This window comes from Dromiciops gliroides, chromosome 3, assembly GCF_019393635.1.
Source record: "Dromiciops gliroides isolate mDroGli1 chromosome 3, mDroGli1.pri, whole genome shotgun sequence".
Lineage (NCBI taxonomy): Eukaryota > Metazoa > Chordata > Mammalia > Microbiotheria > Microbiotheriidae > Dromiciops > Dromiciops gliroides.
In genome coordinates, this window is record NC_057863.1 from 96,445,977 (window position 1) to 96,459,878 (window position 13,902).

At 39.8% G+C, this 13,902-nt stretch overlaps 1 protein-coding gene across 2 annotated transcripts in view; it reads left to right on the forward strand.

Annotated features, from left to right (window-relative positions):
• Positions 1-441: 441 nt before the first annotated feature.
• The window catches only part of OLFM4 (olfactomedin 4), a 43,263-nt gene continuing 29,802 nt past the window's right edge, over positions 442-13,902 (forward strand). The window contains exons 1-2 of one of the 2 annotated variants that reach the window (XM_043991065.1): positions 442-535; positions 7,154-7,306. In XM_043991065.1, coding sequence (XP_043847000.1) covers positions 455-535; positions 7,154-7,306 — 234 coding nt within the window. In that variant the 5' untranslated portion in view covers positions 442-454. The remainder of the gene's footprint in view (positions 536-7,153; positions 7,307-13,902) is intronic. The other variant, XM_043991066.1, reaches the window with a different exon arrangement.

A 13,902-nucleotide genomic window follows, 5' to 3' on the forward strand; every position in this document is an offset into this window, starting at 1 on the left:
TGAGCCCCATTGTGTGTCTGTACCACACTTTGTAACAGATGTCCATTAATGAGAAGAAAGCACTAGAATAGAAAAGATGGATAGTTGTCTTTCTTTCATGTAGCCTCAGGTGGGGTCATATCCATAGGAACTGTTTTGATCCAGTCTTTTGTTTTCCAAATAAAGTACAGGTCTACAAATCAGATATTTCACTTTCTAAAGGATTGCGTAAGTTAATATTAACAGAAGATAAACTGGCTCTGGTGTGGTATATACGATGCTGCCAATTTATGAAGTGGGATCATGAGTCATACATATCTCTCTTTGTGTGTGTGTGTATGTGCCACTCTTTGAGAAATGACCATAAATCACGTGCTTAGAGGAATTTTTCTCTTCGGGAAATTCCCATTGAATACTATAAAAAGCCTCTCCAGGCTTCCCCCTAAACATTGCCTACTCCAGAAAAGAGGGCAAGATGAAGACCAGATGCCTGGCTCTCTTGCTAGCCTTTCTGCACCTTCAGACCACCTCCATCACTGGTCAGCTGTACTCTGAGGTAAGAAGAATCCTTGAATCCTAACGTTTGGTTTTCTCATCCACTCAAATGCCTTTCCTTCTCTTCTCTGAACTTCTCATTGTTTACAATTGCCTTGTCTTATGGGCTTGCAAAATAATTTGGACTCCTTTTTCTTATAGTGAAGCCCCCATAAAAGGATCATAATTGCTACTCACTAACAATTATAGAAAAAAAGTGCCATGTCTTAGCTCTTCGGCTGGAGCACAAGCAATCTGGGGGCAAAATTTATTCCTTGTTTTAGGTGTTTCTTGAAAGTGACCCCGAAAGAAAGTAGATGTAGAGACCCCTTTAAAGTCACCTCAGAGTAGAATTAAGTGAAATAACATCACCCTTGCTATGCATGACAGCATCCTGTCTATACTATCATTTGTTTTCTTGTAAAGACTATCATTAATTGATAATAATAGTAATAATAACTGATTTTATATAGTGCTTTAAAATTTGAAAACTTTTCAAAAGTTTTCAGAATGCTTTATGATTCTTATCCCTTTTGAACCTCAAGACAACTTTGTTGGAGGTAAGCACTATAGGCATCATTATCTCCATTTGTGCAGAGAAGGAAACTGAGGCATAGAGATTACCTGACCTGTTGACTCTGGGGTCAAGCGATGAACTAAAGAACATATTTCTGAAAGCACATTTTGATTGAAATTCAGTCCCTTATCCGTTTCCATGAGGTTAGTTGCATTTAAATCTTTGTAAACTCACTTTCCTAAGGGGTTAATATAGTGGGGCACAGGGAGATCATAGTTATCCTTTTAGGGATAAAGTAAGATAGAGGGAAAGAAAGGATGAAGGACAAGAAAAGAACACATTACTCTCCATGATTACTGGGTCTTTCTGCAGGAGCTCTGTGCTGTACATATCCTGAGGGGTCTGTTGGTTAAAAGTCATTGAATGTGCAGAGGAATAACACAATCACAGATTTTTAGAACTGGCTATCCAGTCTAACTCACACACAGAGCTAATAAGTTCTCATCTTAAAGACGTCCACAGATGGAGAACCCGTCCCCTCTCCAGGCAGTCCATCTCCATTTTGGACAGCTCCAATTGTTAGGAAGGTTTTCCTGACATCTAGCCTAAGTTTTCTTCTTTGCAACTTCTACCCACTGCTCCTGGGGGCAAAACAGAACAAGTGTAATATCTTTTCCTACATTCTTTAAGACACTTTTAATGTCCCCAAGTCTTCTTCTTAATGGAAAGAATTCATGGATGAATAAAATGGGTGAACTTACTGACCCTACATATGGTTCTTTGGAACTTTTCTGATGGAGCTTAGAAAAAATACTCTATGAATGTAACAGTAAATTGTCTCTTCAAGTACTTTTCATAGTTTAAGAACAGTTACCCATGCCCAGCTAGTATGTATATCACTGGAAGGGGTGGGGATAGCCAGTGGGACAATAGCATCCCTAAGATCTTGGGACTTAGAATTGGAAGGGATCTTAGAAATCTTCTAGCCCAGCCTTCTTATTTTATAGACATGATAATTGAAGTTTAGAGGAATGAAATGACATTTAAAATCAGACAGGTAGCAAATAACAGAGCTGGATTTAGAACTCATTTCTTCTGCCATCCAAATTCAATGAAGTTAAAACAATACATGCTGTTTCCTGAGTAGATAAGTGGTTCTTAACTTGAGGTCCCTGAGCTTGTTTTTTAAAAAAGTTCTGATAACTATATTTCAGTATAGTTCGTTTTATTTTATGAATATAAAAATATTATTCTGAGAATGGGTCCAAAAGCTTTGCCATACTGGGTCCAAGACATATAAAAGGTTAAGAATCCAGGTTAGATTATATCCTCATAGAAATGAAGGAATAAATTGAATCCTTTGTATATTAAGTATTTCTAAAACATTGGTGTTAATAAACCATGATTTGGAAGGACCCAAGATCTCTCAGTGCATCTTTCTATTTTTCTAAGGAGTATATATAGGAATGGTGGTGTTTTTTTTTTAAAGGACTATTCTCTTTAGTGAGCATACAGGTTAAAATTGCATGCATAATAAACAAGGCAATAACCCCTAGTAGCCCAAGCTCAGATCTAAGCTCTTTTTTAATACATGTCCTTAAAATATTTTTGGATATGATTAGCATTCATTGCTGTTTTTTCTCCTGTAGGGGAAAGTGAACATGAATCATTCATCAGTCCTTTTCACCAGCCAATCAGACATCAGCATTTGGGTCAGACACAAGTCAGCTCCCATAGCTAGATAGAAGTGGGTCAGTATACAGAGCAATCCAAAATGCTGATTGGTTGCTGAGGAGATGTCAAGGAGATAATGATTTGAATGTAGATAAGAAATTGCAGTGGCATCGTGCTTAGAGTTTTTAATTTTCCTTCTAGTTTACTTATCTTTTTCTGATAAATCAGTATCAGAGACTCCTGAAACATGATCCTGTCATCTAGCTACAAACTTCCTGCTGGATAAAATAGCTTTTGAAGCCATGTTATCTTTGGGCATCTCTCAATGATTCTTTGTTAAGGACTGGATGTCACTCCTATTATAAACCCAGTTTTCCCAGCCATCAGACTGGGTTCTTATAATTTGCCTTGGACTTTCAAGTTTGATGAGCCCTTTGAAAAGAGTAGTAAACCTTTTGCCTTTAAACTCACTGGGCAGCTGTCAAATGTAGCCCCCCATAAGCTTTTAAGATACCCAGTGTCTCCAACCATCCATCCATCCATCCATCCATCCATTCATCCATTCATTTATTCATTCATTCATTCATTCAGTTATTCAACACCTTGATCTTTGCAGGTGTCTAGGCCCTGTTTTTAATCAGAGTAGTTTGCAATCTGAAATTTAAAAAAAATTATGTCTTAAGACCATCTCCTGGGGAGCTCAAGGTAATATACATTCCCTGGAGCTTGTCCTACAGAATTAGGGCAGCTTTTATCATCTTCATTTTGTACATGTGGAAATAGATATGGAGAGGCTAAATGCTTTATTTAACACAACCATTATTATAAGTGCAACTAGCCAACAGGTATTCAATATATAGGATCATAGATCTACATCTGGAAGGGACCCCCCCCCCCCCCCGCCAAGGCCACCTAGTCCAACATCCTGATTTTAGACATGAGGAAAATGAGACTGAGGGAGGTGAAGGGACTTGCCAAAAGTCATACAAGTTGTGGTAGTAAACATCAGAAATAAGATGTGAACTCATGTCTTCCATCTGCAGAACTTGGGCTCTTTTCACTGTACTACGCTGCCTACTCTATCTTGTGTAATTTGGCCTTTGCTTATGCCACCATTTTTTTTAGGAATTTAGGAATATTTGTAATGAAGTAACCCCAATTATCCCTTCTGCCCTTGGGAAACAGACAGATTACCTGCCTTTCCAAATGTAGAGGGGAAGGAGAGCATTCCTTCAACTTCTAGCTCAGTTTTTCCATTCAAGTGAGTTTTATGCACTAGCCACAGAGAGCAAGTGATTACCATTAGCACCATCAGCTTTGAACTTGAAGGGCAGCGATATATCTCCTGGGAGGCACTGATCAAATTTATGGGCCACTTTGTAGTCAGCACAGCATGATGGACTGATGACAAGCCCAAAGACAGAGCTGGCAAGTTGACTGTACTAGGCAGCAGCTGCTAGGTAAACGTCCCATTTGCATGCCTTTCAGGTCTGCTTCAAGAGTATAGTCATTAGCCAGTGGTTCCTAGATATTTGTCTTGAGTCTTCTTGATGTCCACCGTCTTTTAAGTTGAAAGGACTTCCCAGAGAAGGGGAAGTACAGTCTAACACATCATTGCTCAGTTAATTAACCTCCCCTGGTCAAAATATGTCTGAAGTTTTCTTTTTTCCCCTTTCTTTTCTTTTTTTTGGGGGAATTATTATAATGATGTCATTTCTTCAAAATCCCTTGCCATGTTACTCCCCACTGCTAAAGTATTAGCGTCTTTGAACTTGAGTCTTTCTTTCAAGTTTAGACAGATAATACAATGCTGGTTTCAAGGGGCTATGGCTTGTCTGTCAAGTTTCTACTTTTTCAGGATCATGGGATCCTGCCTGGATGAGGATCCTGTGGATGGAGTCACATGAAGCTAACCCACTCTTCCTATGGATCAGATAAGGGAGATGATTCTCACCTGCATCCCATCTTGCATGGCTCTTCCCTCAGCAGAAACCTGCTTTTCTTTCAGTGTCCACAACCATAGTGGTCATGGAATAGAGACTGAGTTCAATGTTACACTTTTAGCTAGAGTAAAGTGCACTATATATAAATACCATTTTCTTTTGTGCTTGCCTCAGAAACCTGGGGGGGTGGGGTAGAATTTTTTAAAAAGTCTTTCCAATTTCTGGGAAACTGAATTGGTTGAGAGGCCCCTGATGGACTAAGTCTAGTTTATAGGGTCATCTAGTTCTGCCTTTTTTGGGAGTCTCGGTGGTTGGTAGAAATAGAACACATAGAGCATGTAATCACAGCTATAGCCAGTCGACCTCCTGAGACTTGACCTGTGGGGAGCAAGTCCCTTCAAACTTTGCAGTTCACTGCTGTTCACAAAGAGACCACTCAGACTGGCATCCTATGGCCCAAGTTCTGAGCTCTGAGCAGAAGCCTCTGTTGACTCAGACAGATGAAATCATTACAAAGGTCCAAGGAGTACTCTGGTCACTAGAAGGGTTTCTGGGACTAACTTTGTGTGCTTGGTAATCTTGTTGGTAATAGCACTGACAATGGTATTTGGGGTATAGAAAGAGGGTGAGAAAGAGAGCAAAAGGAAGAGCTTTCATTGAAAAAGATTCAATGGCAATGAAGTGTGAACCTAGATGTCTTAAGGAAACTGTATGCATTTTAAAATAAGTTTTCTGCCAAAGGATTTCCCTCAAACTTACACATACTCTACCATTTTTTACAGACAAATGACTGGTTCAGTTCTCCATCCATTAGGAAGGGTGCTAGCTAAGCATTTTTCCAGGTGTATAGAAGATGAAAACCCACTCTGTGCTCTCCCCCTCTGTCTTTCATTGCGAAGTGTGGAGGCCAGAGAAGGTAGGGATAGAGTTGGTGGAGTGTGAGGAAGGGGATATCAGACCCATATTTCCAAAGGACAAGGAAATAGAACCATTAGGATTTTGGCTCCAGAATTTCAGGACCAATAGGAAATTAATTATCATTTATTGTGACATTACTTGACAGATGAAGAAATTGGGTCCTAGGGAACTGAAGTGACTTGTTTGAGGTCATATAGCTAGTCCATTGTAGAACTGACCTGAGAATCCATGACGCCTAGCTTTCAGACCTGTGCAAGTTATATTCAGTTCTACAATAGAGGAAAATACTTTCTCACATCCTTTTCAAATACTGAGGAGTTTAAATTCACCTTGGAAAAGCAATCTCTCTCTCTCTTTTTGCGGGGCAATGGGGATTAAGTGACTTGCTCAGGGTCACACAGCTAGTAAGTGTCAAGTGCATAAGGTCAGATTTGAACTCAGGTCCTGCTGAATCCAAGGCTGGTGCTTTATCTACTGCGCCACCTAGCTGCCCCTCTGGAAAAGCAATTTCTTATAAATCTCTTATTACTTACTTGCCTGGCTTTTCAAGATACCCATACTTTACTGACCCTGGGATTTGGATAACCAAGAAGAAGAAGTCATTGTGGCTACCCTGTATGTATGCATTTTCTTTTTTGAGAAATAAATATAATTAGGAGAAGTATGGGAGCTTCAGGGAATTTGTAGCTAATGGGAATGGGTCTACATATGAGTTCTTTCCTTCTTGCCAAGGTAGCAATGAACTGGCTGGGGAATGATTTTACTAAAAGAAGAAGAGAGGGCCATAGTCAGTTGGAGGGGGGAAGCTTATAGTGGGCTTTGGTCATAGTGTCATAGATTCTAAGTTTGAAGGGACCTTAGAGGTTATTTAAACCAACCTCCCCATTTTATAGATGAGGACATGGAGTCCTAGAGAAATTAAATGACTTGCCCACAATCCCACAAATGGTCAATATCAGAGTCAGGCTTCAAACACAAATTTATTGTTTTTTCATCTACACATCATGATGGTGACTGCACTAACCCATTTGGGTAAGTTGTGACTGGATAGGGGAAGAAGCAACCTGATTTTCCTTCTCTAGAGTAAAGGAGAAGGATTTTCTCTTGTCTTTTCCAGAGTTCATAAGGGACATGGGATTTGGAATTGTAAGGGACTTAGGTGATGTCTGTCATTTTATAAGGGAGGAAACCCAGGCCCTGAGGGATGATGTGACTTGTCTGAGGGCTAACAGTAACTCAGACAGGTGTCAATTTCAAGGTCCCCCAAGAACCCTTCTCAACGGCTCTCAGGTCCTCTGACTGCAAATTCACTTCTTCACACAAATACTATGCCACTCTTTTAGGACAGGCTATTGATTTTCTTTAAAAAATAATTCTCCAGCCTCTAAATTTGACTTGTGGCTTATGTCGATATATAGCTCTCACCTGTGAAAATGAAGTAGCTATTACATTCTTTTCTAATCCTATTCATTTACGCATTTAACTTTACTTGTCTGCTTCTCTCTGAGTACTCTATTCATAAGTATCTGTCATTCAGTTTGACAGTGACAGCTCTTCTGAAATGTACATGTTGGATTTGTTTTCCTAGCAGTCCTCCAATTTCAATGGCTCTGTGGATGAACATGGAATTTGCACATGCTCCATGGTTTTGCCAGACACATCATTTCCTGTCGAGAAGGTGGAAAGCTTAGAAATCACTGCTCATGCTCTCACAGAGAAATTTGAGAAAGAACTGACTAAAGTAAGTATCCCTTTCTGCCCTGCATAACCTTTATGTTAAAATGGATGAACCTGTACTGGACAATGTCCCACATATTTTGAAACTAAACATTTTCTTGTTATATCCAGGTAAGAACATGGGGCCATCTTTGTGACAATCTTGTCGTATAGTGGGTATGTAAGGTGTCTATTGGGTTTTGCTTTTATAGAATAAAAAATGCAGGCCAATAATCTTTTAATACTTGAAAGATTTAGGGGGCAGCTAGGTGGTCCAGTGGATAAAGCACCGGCCCTGGATTCAGGAGAACCTGAGTTCAAATCCGGCTTCAGACACTTGACACTTACTAGCTGTGTGACCCTGGGCAAATCATTAAACCTCATTGCCCCCCCCCCAAAAGTGCAAAAAATATTTGAAATATTTGTAATTTCATTGTGAGTACCAACTCTACTGATACAAACTGAATACTTCTACCTGTCCTAGTAGATAGGTTTTGTGAGTTGCTGTGCTTGAAAATGTCTTGATCCAGTGGTCCACTCTGGTGATGAGCCTATTTACACTTTGCCAACCTGGTTAGAATCACACAATTTGAGAGCTGGAAGGAACCTCAGTGGCCATCTACTCCAATCCATACATGAGGGAACCCTTGCTACAACATAATTGACAAGAGGTCATCTAGCCTCTTTCTGAAGACTTTCAAGGAAAGGGAACCCACCACTTTTGAAAGTGGCCAATTTCACTTTTGCATAGCTTGAATTGTTAGGAAGTTTTTTCCTGACCTTAAGCTAAATTTTCTTCTTGTGCAATGCCCAACCCCTGCTCCCAGCTCTATCCTCTGGGACTAAACTGAACTAACGTAATTCCTCCTCTGAATGATGGCCTTTCAAATACTTGAGGACAGCTTCCATGTTTCCATTACCACCCCACCCCCATGTCCCAAATCTCCCCTTTTCTAAAGAGGCTACATATCACCAATTACTCCAATCATTTTTTTCACCTGATAGTGGTTTCAGGGACTCAAGAGTACAGATAGCCAGTGCTGTGCTAGAAGGTTTCCTGCTTGGTGGGACTTGCCAGAGCTTATGCTTTGTTGGAAGCCTTCACAGGGTCACATCTATGCTATGATGAAGCGCTGGAGGGCAACTTTAGTGGACAGTGGGTCTATAAAGAAAGTTGAAACTAGCTGTGTCATGTACAAATGATCACTTTGTAAAATCATTTGGTTCATATATTTCAAGAAGCATTATACTTATTTCCTAGAATTTTGTTTTCCTTCTTTATCCTTCATTATTCTTTTTATATTTTTCTTTACCATCTTGATTTTATTCTTTATCATTTACTTTCATTTCTTTTTCAACTATTCTTCCCTTTCTTCTCTCTCATTATGTTTTCTCCATCTCTTCTTCTTTGTCATTTCTCCAGCCTTTTTTCTTCCCTTGCTCCTCCTTAATTACTCCTCTCTTTTGCTTCCCTTTCTGCCTTGCTTTTCCTTTTCTTCTCCATTTTGTTTTCATGTCCTTTCCTTATTATCTTTAATTTTTGCTTCCCTCATTTTACTCCCAACTAAGTCTTCTGCTGTCTATCCTTTCTTTTTTCCTTTCCATGCCATTTCTTTTCTTTCTTTTCTCCTCACTACTTTTCTCATACTTCCCCCTTTTCTCTGGGTATTGATTTGTAGCCATAAATTGCCTTGGTGAAAGCACTGGTGCATTAGACCAGATAAGCTAAGTTCTTGGAGGAACTAAGAGAACACTGCCTTGGGAATTCGAACCACAGCTTTGCTCCATTGACCAATGGAACCTTCTTAGCCTCAGTGACTACTCTACTCTGTGCTTCAGGGATGACATATTCTTCTCTGACCAGCTGAGCATAGGAGGGATAGAAGGAAGAAACCCAAAAGGGAATAAGGCAAAAGATAATTTGAAGTTGACTGATGTAAAGTGACAGAGAGCACCAATTTTGGCATCTCCTGCTGTCTTGGCCAAGTTTAAAAGCCAATTAGAAAAGACTTCCATATACATCATCAATGAAGACTCGGCAATAAGATGCTTACATTTTGTATTACCATTTTATCCAACTATTAATTTATGACCATCTTGTGGTTTTACTGCAAGATTCAAAATAAGTTTTCCTGGCAATTTGAAGCTCAACTGCCTCAATTTCAAACACAGTTATCCTTTAAAATAAAATTATTGTGAGGATGAGACCCTGCTTTCAACTTGAATTGGTAGATAAATATTCCAAGTTTAAATGAGGTGTCCAAGAAATGTGTTTGACTGCTCCAGGAGCCAAGCTTCTTAAGAAATAAAATGTCCTTGAATTAATCAGCAGGAAAGGCACAGCACTAAATTATAAATTCTAGCCATTAATATTCATAACCCTATTCTAGCATAATCAAGAGTAGATAAGAAGTTATGCATAAAAACATAACAAGTGGAGGAGAATCCTAGGTAGAGATCTTTTCAGTTAAAATCATTTGCTTTGAAATAAGGGAAGCTAATGATTTACATGTCTTCACTTGCCGGCAGGAATGTGAAGGACAGTTTGAAATCTGCATGCTGCTTAAGGGGGAATGTGTAACTTGGCAGATCCATGAATATGGGACATTTAATTCCCAGTCTGTAAGTTGGGGCAGGCAGCAGCTGCCTTGTTAATAATTGGCAGGGAAGGAAAGTAAAGTAGGTGGGAAAATTCTCAGGTCTGAACAACAGTTGTGGATTGGGGGAAACATTCTTGAGTGGGTTCTGATGGTACCGTCCTTCTGGATACACAGGCAAATGGGTGACTCCAGGTATAAAAGAGATACTCTGTGTTGTGATAATAATGGTTTGTGATTGTGCATTAGAAGGAAAGAAATAAGCATTTATTAAATACCTACTATGTGCTTGCTGCATTATAAAAGCGATATCATTTGATACATATAACAACCCTGGTAGGTTGTTGTTTGTTCAGTTGTAGTCTGACTCTTCCTGACCCACCCCCTGACTATATTGTCCAGGAGGTTTTCTTGGCAAGGATACTGGAGTGGATTGTCATTTCCTTCTCCAGTGCATTAAGGCAAGCAGAAATTAAGTGACTTGTCAAACAGCTATTAAGTGTCTGAAGATTGATTTGAACTCATGTCTTTATGACTCCAGGCTCAGAGCTCTATGCATGAACTATCTAACTGTACCACCCTGGGAGGTAAATGTTATTATTATTCCCATTTTGTCAATGAGAAAACTGAGGCAAGCAGAAGTTAAGTGACTTGCCTTGGGTCACACAACTAGTGGTGGTGGTGGCGATGATGATGATGATGGCTAACATTTATATAGCAATTACTACTGTGTTAAGTACTTTACAATTATTATCTCATTTGATCCTTACAACAACCCTGGGAAGTAGTGCTAGTATTATTCCTATTTTATAGATGAAGGAGAATTGAAAATGAGAAACTGAGGCAGACAGAGGCTAAGTGACTTATCCAGGGTCACATAGCTAATAAATGTCTGAGGCTGCATTTGAACTCAGTTCTTCTTGACTCCAGGCCTATTGCGTTATCCAGTGCGCAGTCTAGCCTCTATAGCTTTTTATGTTTCAAAACTCATTCATGGGGTAGCTAGGTGGCATGGTGGATAAAGCACTGGTCCTGGATTCAGGAGGACCTGGGTTCAGATCCAGCCTCAGACACTCGACACTCACTAGCTGTGTGACCCTGGGCAAGTCACTTAACCCCCACTGCCCCACAAAACAAACAACCCCCCCAAAACAAAAAAAAAACCCTCATTCATATCTATTCTTTCATTTGATCCCCATCATGATTCCATGAAACAGGGCAAGGCAGGGACTATGGTACCCATTTTACAGATTTGTAATCCAGGTTTCAGATATTAAATGACTTGCTCAAAGTTTCATGTCAGTTTACTAGTTCAGTTAAAACCAGAATCCAGGTTTTTCAGCTCCTAGTCTAGTGCTGTTTCTGGTGTACCAGACTACTTCACCAAAAGCCATTGACATTACTCTTATGATATTAAGCAGATCCATGTTCTACCAGTAGTGCCATCAGACCTACAAAATGCAAAGTCCTTAGCCTAGCACACAGGGCTTTGTGTCATCTGACTCTAACCTACCTTTCCAGACTTATTTCTATCCTCTTCATATATAATATTCCAGACATAACCGACAACTATTTGTTCCCCAAACTTGTTACTTCATCTTCTAGTGGGCATTTCCAATGCTTAACCTGGTCCTTATACCTGAAATCTGGTGAATATATATTGTGGACTGGTGTGCTGGGGATGGAATGGAATCTATGCACAACTATGTGTGGATTCTCTTCATCTATTTACTTTTATTTAAGGCTTAATTCTCATACTAGCTTCTTTTCAGTATCTTTCCCTCAGTCCTGTGATTTGTTTATATGATGTCCTACCATGGTCACTACTTACTCTCTCTCTCTCTCTCTGATACTATATATTTTGTGGTCATGTTGTAATTCTCTGAGTAAATACAAATTCTTTGAGGGTAGGAACTCTTCCTTCCTTCCTTCCTTCCTTCCTTCCTTCCTTCCTTCCTTCCTTCCTTCCTTCCTTCCTTCCTTCCTTCCTTCCTTCCTTCCTTCCTTCCTTCCTTCCTTCCCTCCTTCACTCCTTTCTTTTTAAGTCCTGGCACCTAGCATACCACCTTGCAAATAGTAGGGTCTTAATAGGATTATAAGATCATAGGTTTAGACATAGTAAACACCTAAGTAATCATTGAGTTCAAACTCTTCACTTTATAGATGATGACACTGAGTCACAAGAGAGTTTAAGTGAGTTCTCCAAGGTCACACATATAGTTTAGTAGTAAGGCTAAGATCTGATTTATTTTTTTATTTAAAGTTTTGAGTTTCAAATTCTATCCCTTCTCATTCCTTCCCTCCCTCCCTCCCTCCCTCCCCTCCTCCTTGAGGCAGCAAGCAACCAGATACAGGTTATACATGTACAATTATATAAAACATTACCATATTAGTAATTTTATAAAAAAAGACTTAAGTAAAAAAAAAGAAGAAATCACAAAACAGCATGCTTCAGTCTGTGCTCAATCAACATCACTTTTTTTTTTCTGGGGGTGGCTAGTATGCTTCATCAATAGTCCTTTGGGATTGTCTTGGATCATTGTATAGCTAAGAGTAGTTCAGTCATTCACAATTCCTCGTAGAATAATAATGCTCTCACAGTGCATAATGTTCTCCTGGTTCTTCTTACTTTACTATACATCAGTTCATATGAGTCTTTCTAGGTTTTTCTGAAATCATCCTGCTTGTCGTTTCTTATGGCACAATAATATTCTATTACAATCATATACCACAGCTTGTTTAGTCATTCCCCATTTGATGGGCATTCCTTTGATTTCCAATTCTTAATCACCACAAAGAGTTGCTATAATTATTTTTTGTATAATTTTTTTTCCTTTTCTCTTTTTCACATTTACTGTTGTTAAATGTTTCCCTCCATCCTATTCCCTTCCCCATGATATTTACTCTATTATCTATCTTCTTTCACCCTATCCCCCCTCAAAAGGGATTTACTTCTGACTGCCCCCTCCCTCAATCTGCTCTCCCTTCTTTTACCCTTCCCTCCTTATCCCCTTCACCTCCTACTTTCCTTCAGGGTTAGATAGATTACTCCACCCAATTGAGTGTGGATATTATTCCCTCCTTGAGTCAACTCTGATGAGATTAAGGTCTTTAAGCCAATTCACTGCCCTTCTCCTCCTGCATCTCTCCCCCACTCCATAAGCCCCTTTCTGTTTCTTTCATGTGGAATTTCACCGCATTCTACCTCTCCCTTTCCACCTCCCCTAATACAATGCTCCCCCCCCCCCCAATTATACTCTAAAGATGTCAGCTAGGTGACACAGTGGACAAAGCACCAATCCTGGACCCAGGAGAACCTGAGCCCAAATCTGGCTCCAGTCACAAGATACCCACTGTATGACCCTGGGTATGTCACCCAACTCCAACCCCGCCCCACAAAGATAAACAAAAAATAAATGCTTTACAGATATCATCCCTTCATAATCAATTCTGACCTGTGCTCTCTGTCTAAATTTATTTCTATCATCTGTCCTAATACTGAGAAATTTCTTATGAGTTAGATATATCATCTTCTCATGTAAGAATTGTGAGAAAATAATAGGTTTTGGGACATCCAGAGGCCCCCACTTGAGGGGATTATATTAAGATTGATTGGAGAGGGGCAGCTAGGTGGCACAGTAGATAAAGCACTGGGCCCTGGAGTCAGGAAGACCTGAGTTCAAATCCAACCTCAGACACTTGACACTTACTAGCTGTGTGACCCTGGGCAAGTCACTTAACTTAACCCTCTTTGCCCTGCAAAAAACAAAAACGAAACCAAAAAAGATTGATTTGATTGACTTTGCTGATTGACTCACTTGGAGTTAACTTGATTGGAACCACACCTACCTGAAGGCCCGGGCCTCACGGGGTGTATTCTCTGAACCCTGACTTCAGCATGTTCTGCTCATGGACCACCCTCAGGTCCAGTGGGCCAATAGATTTGAGTGATGCTAGGCAATTAACTTTGAGCAGTGTGGAAGGGCCACCTGTCCTCTGGACCCAGAAGTAGTTTCTACTCTTT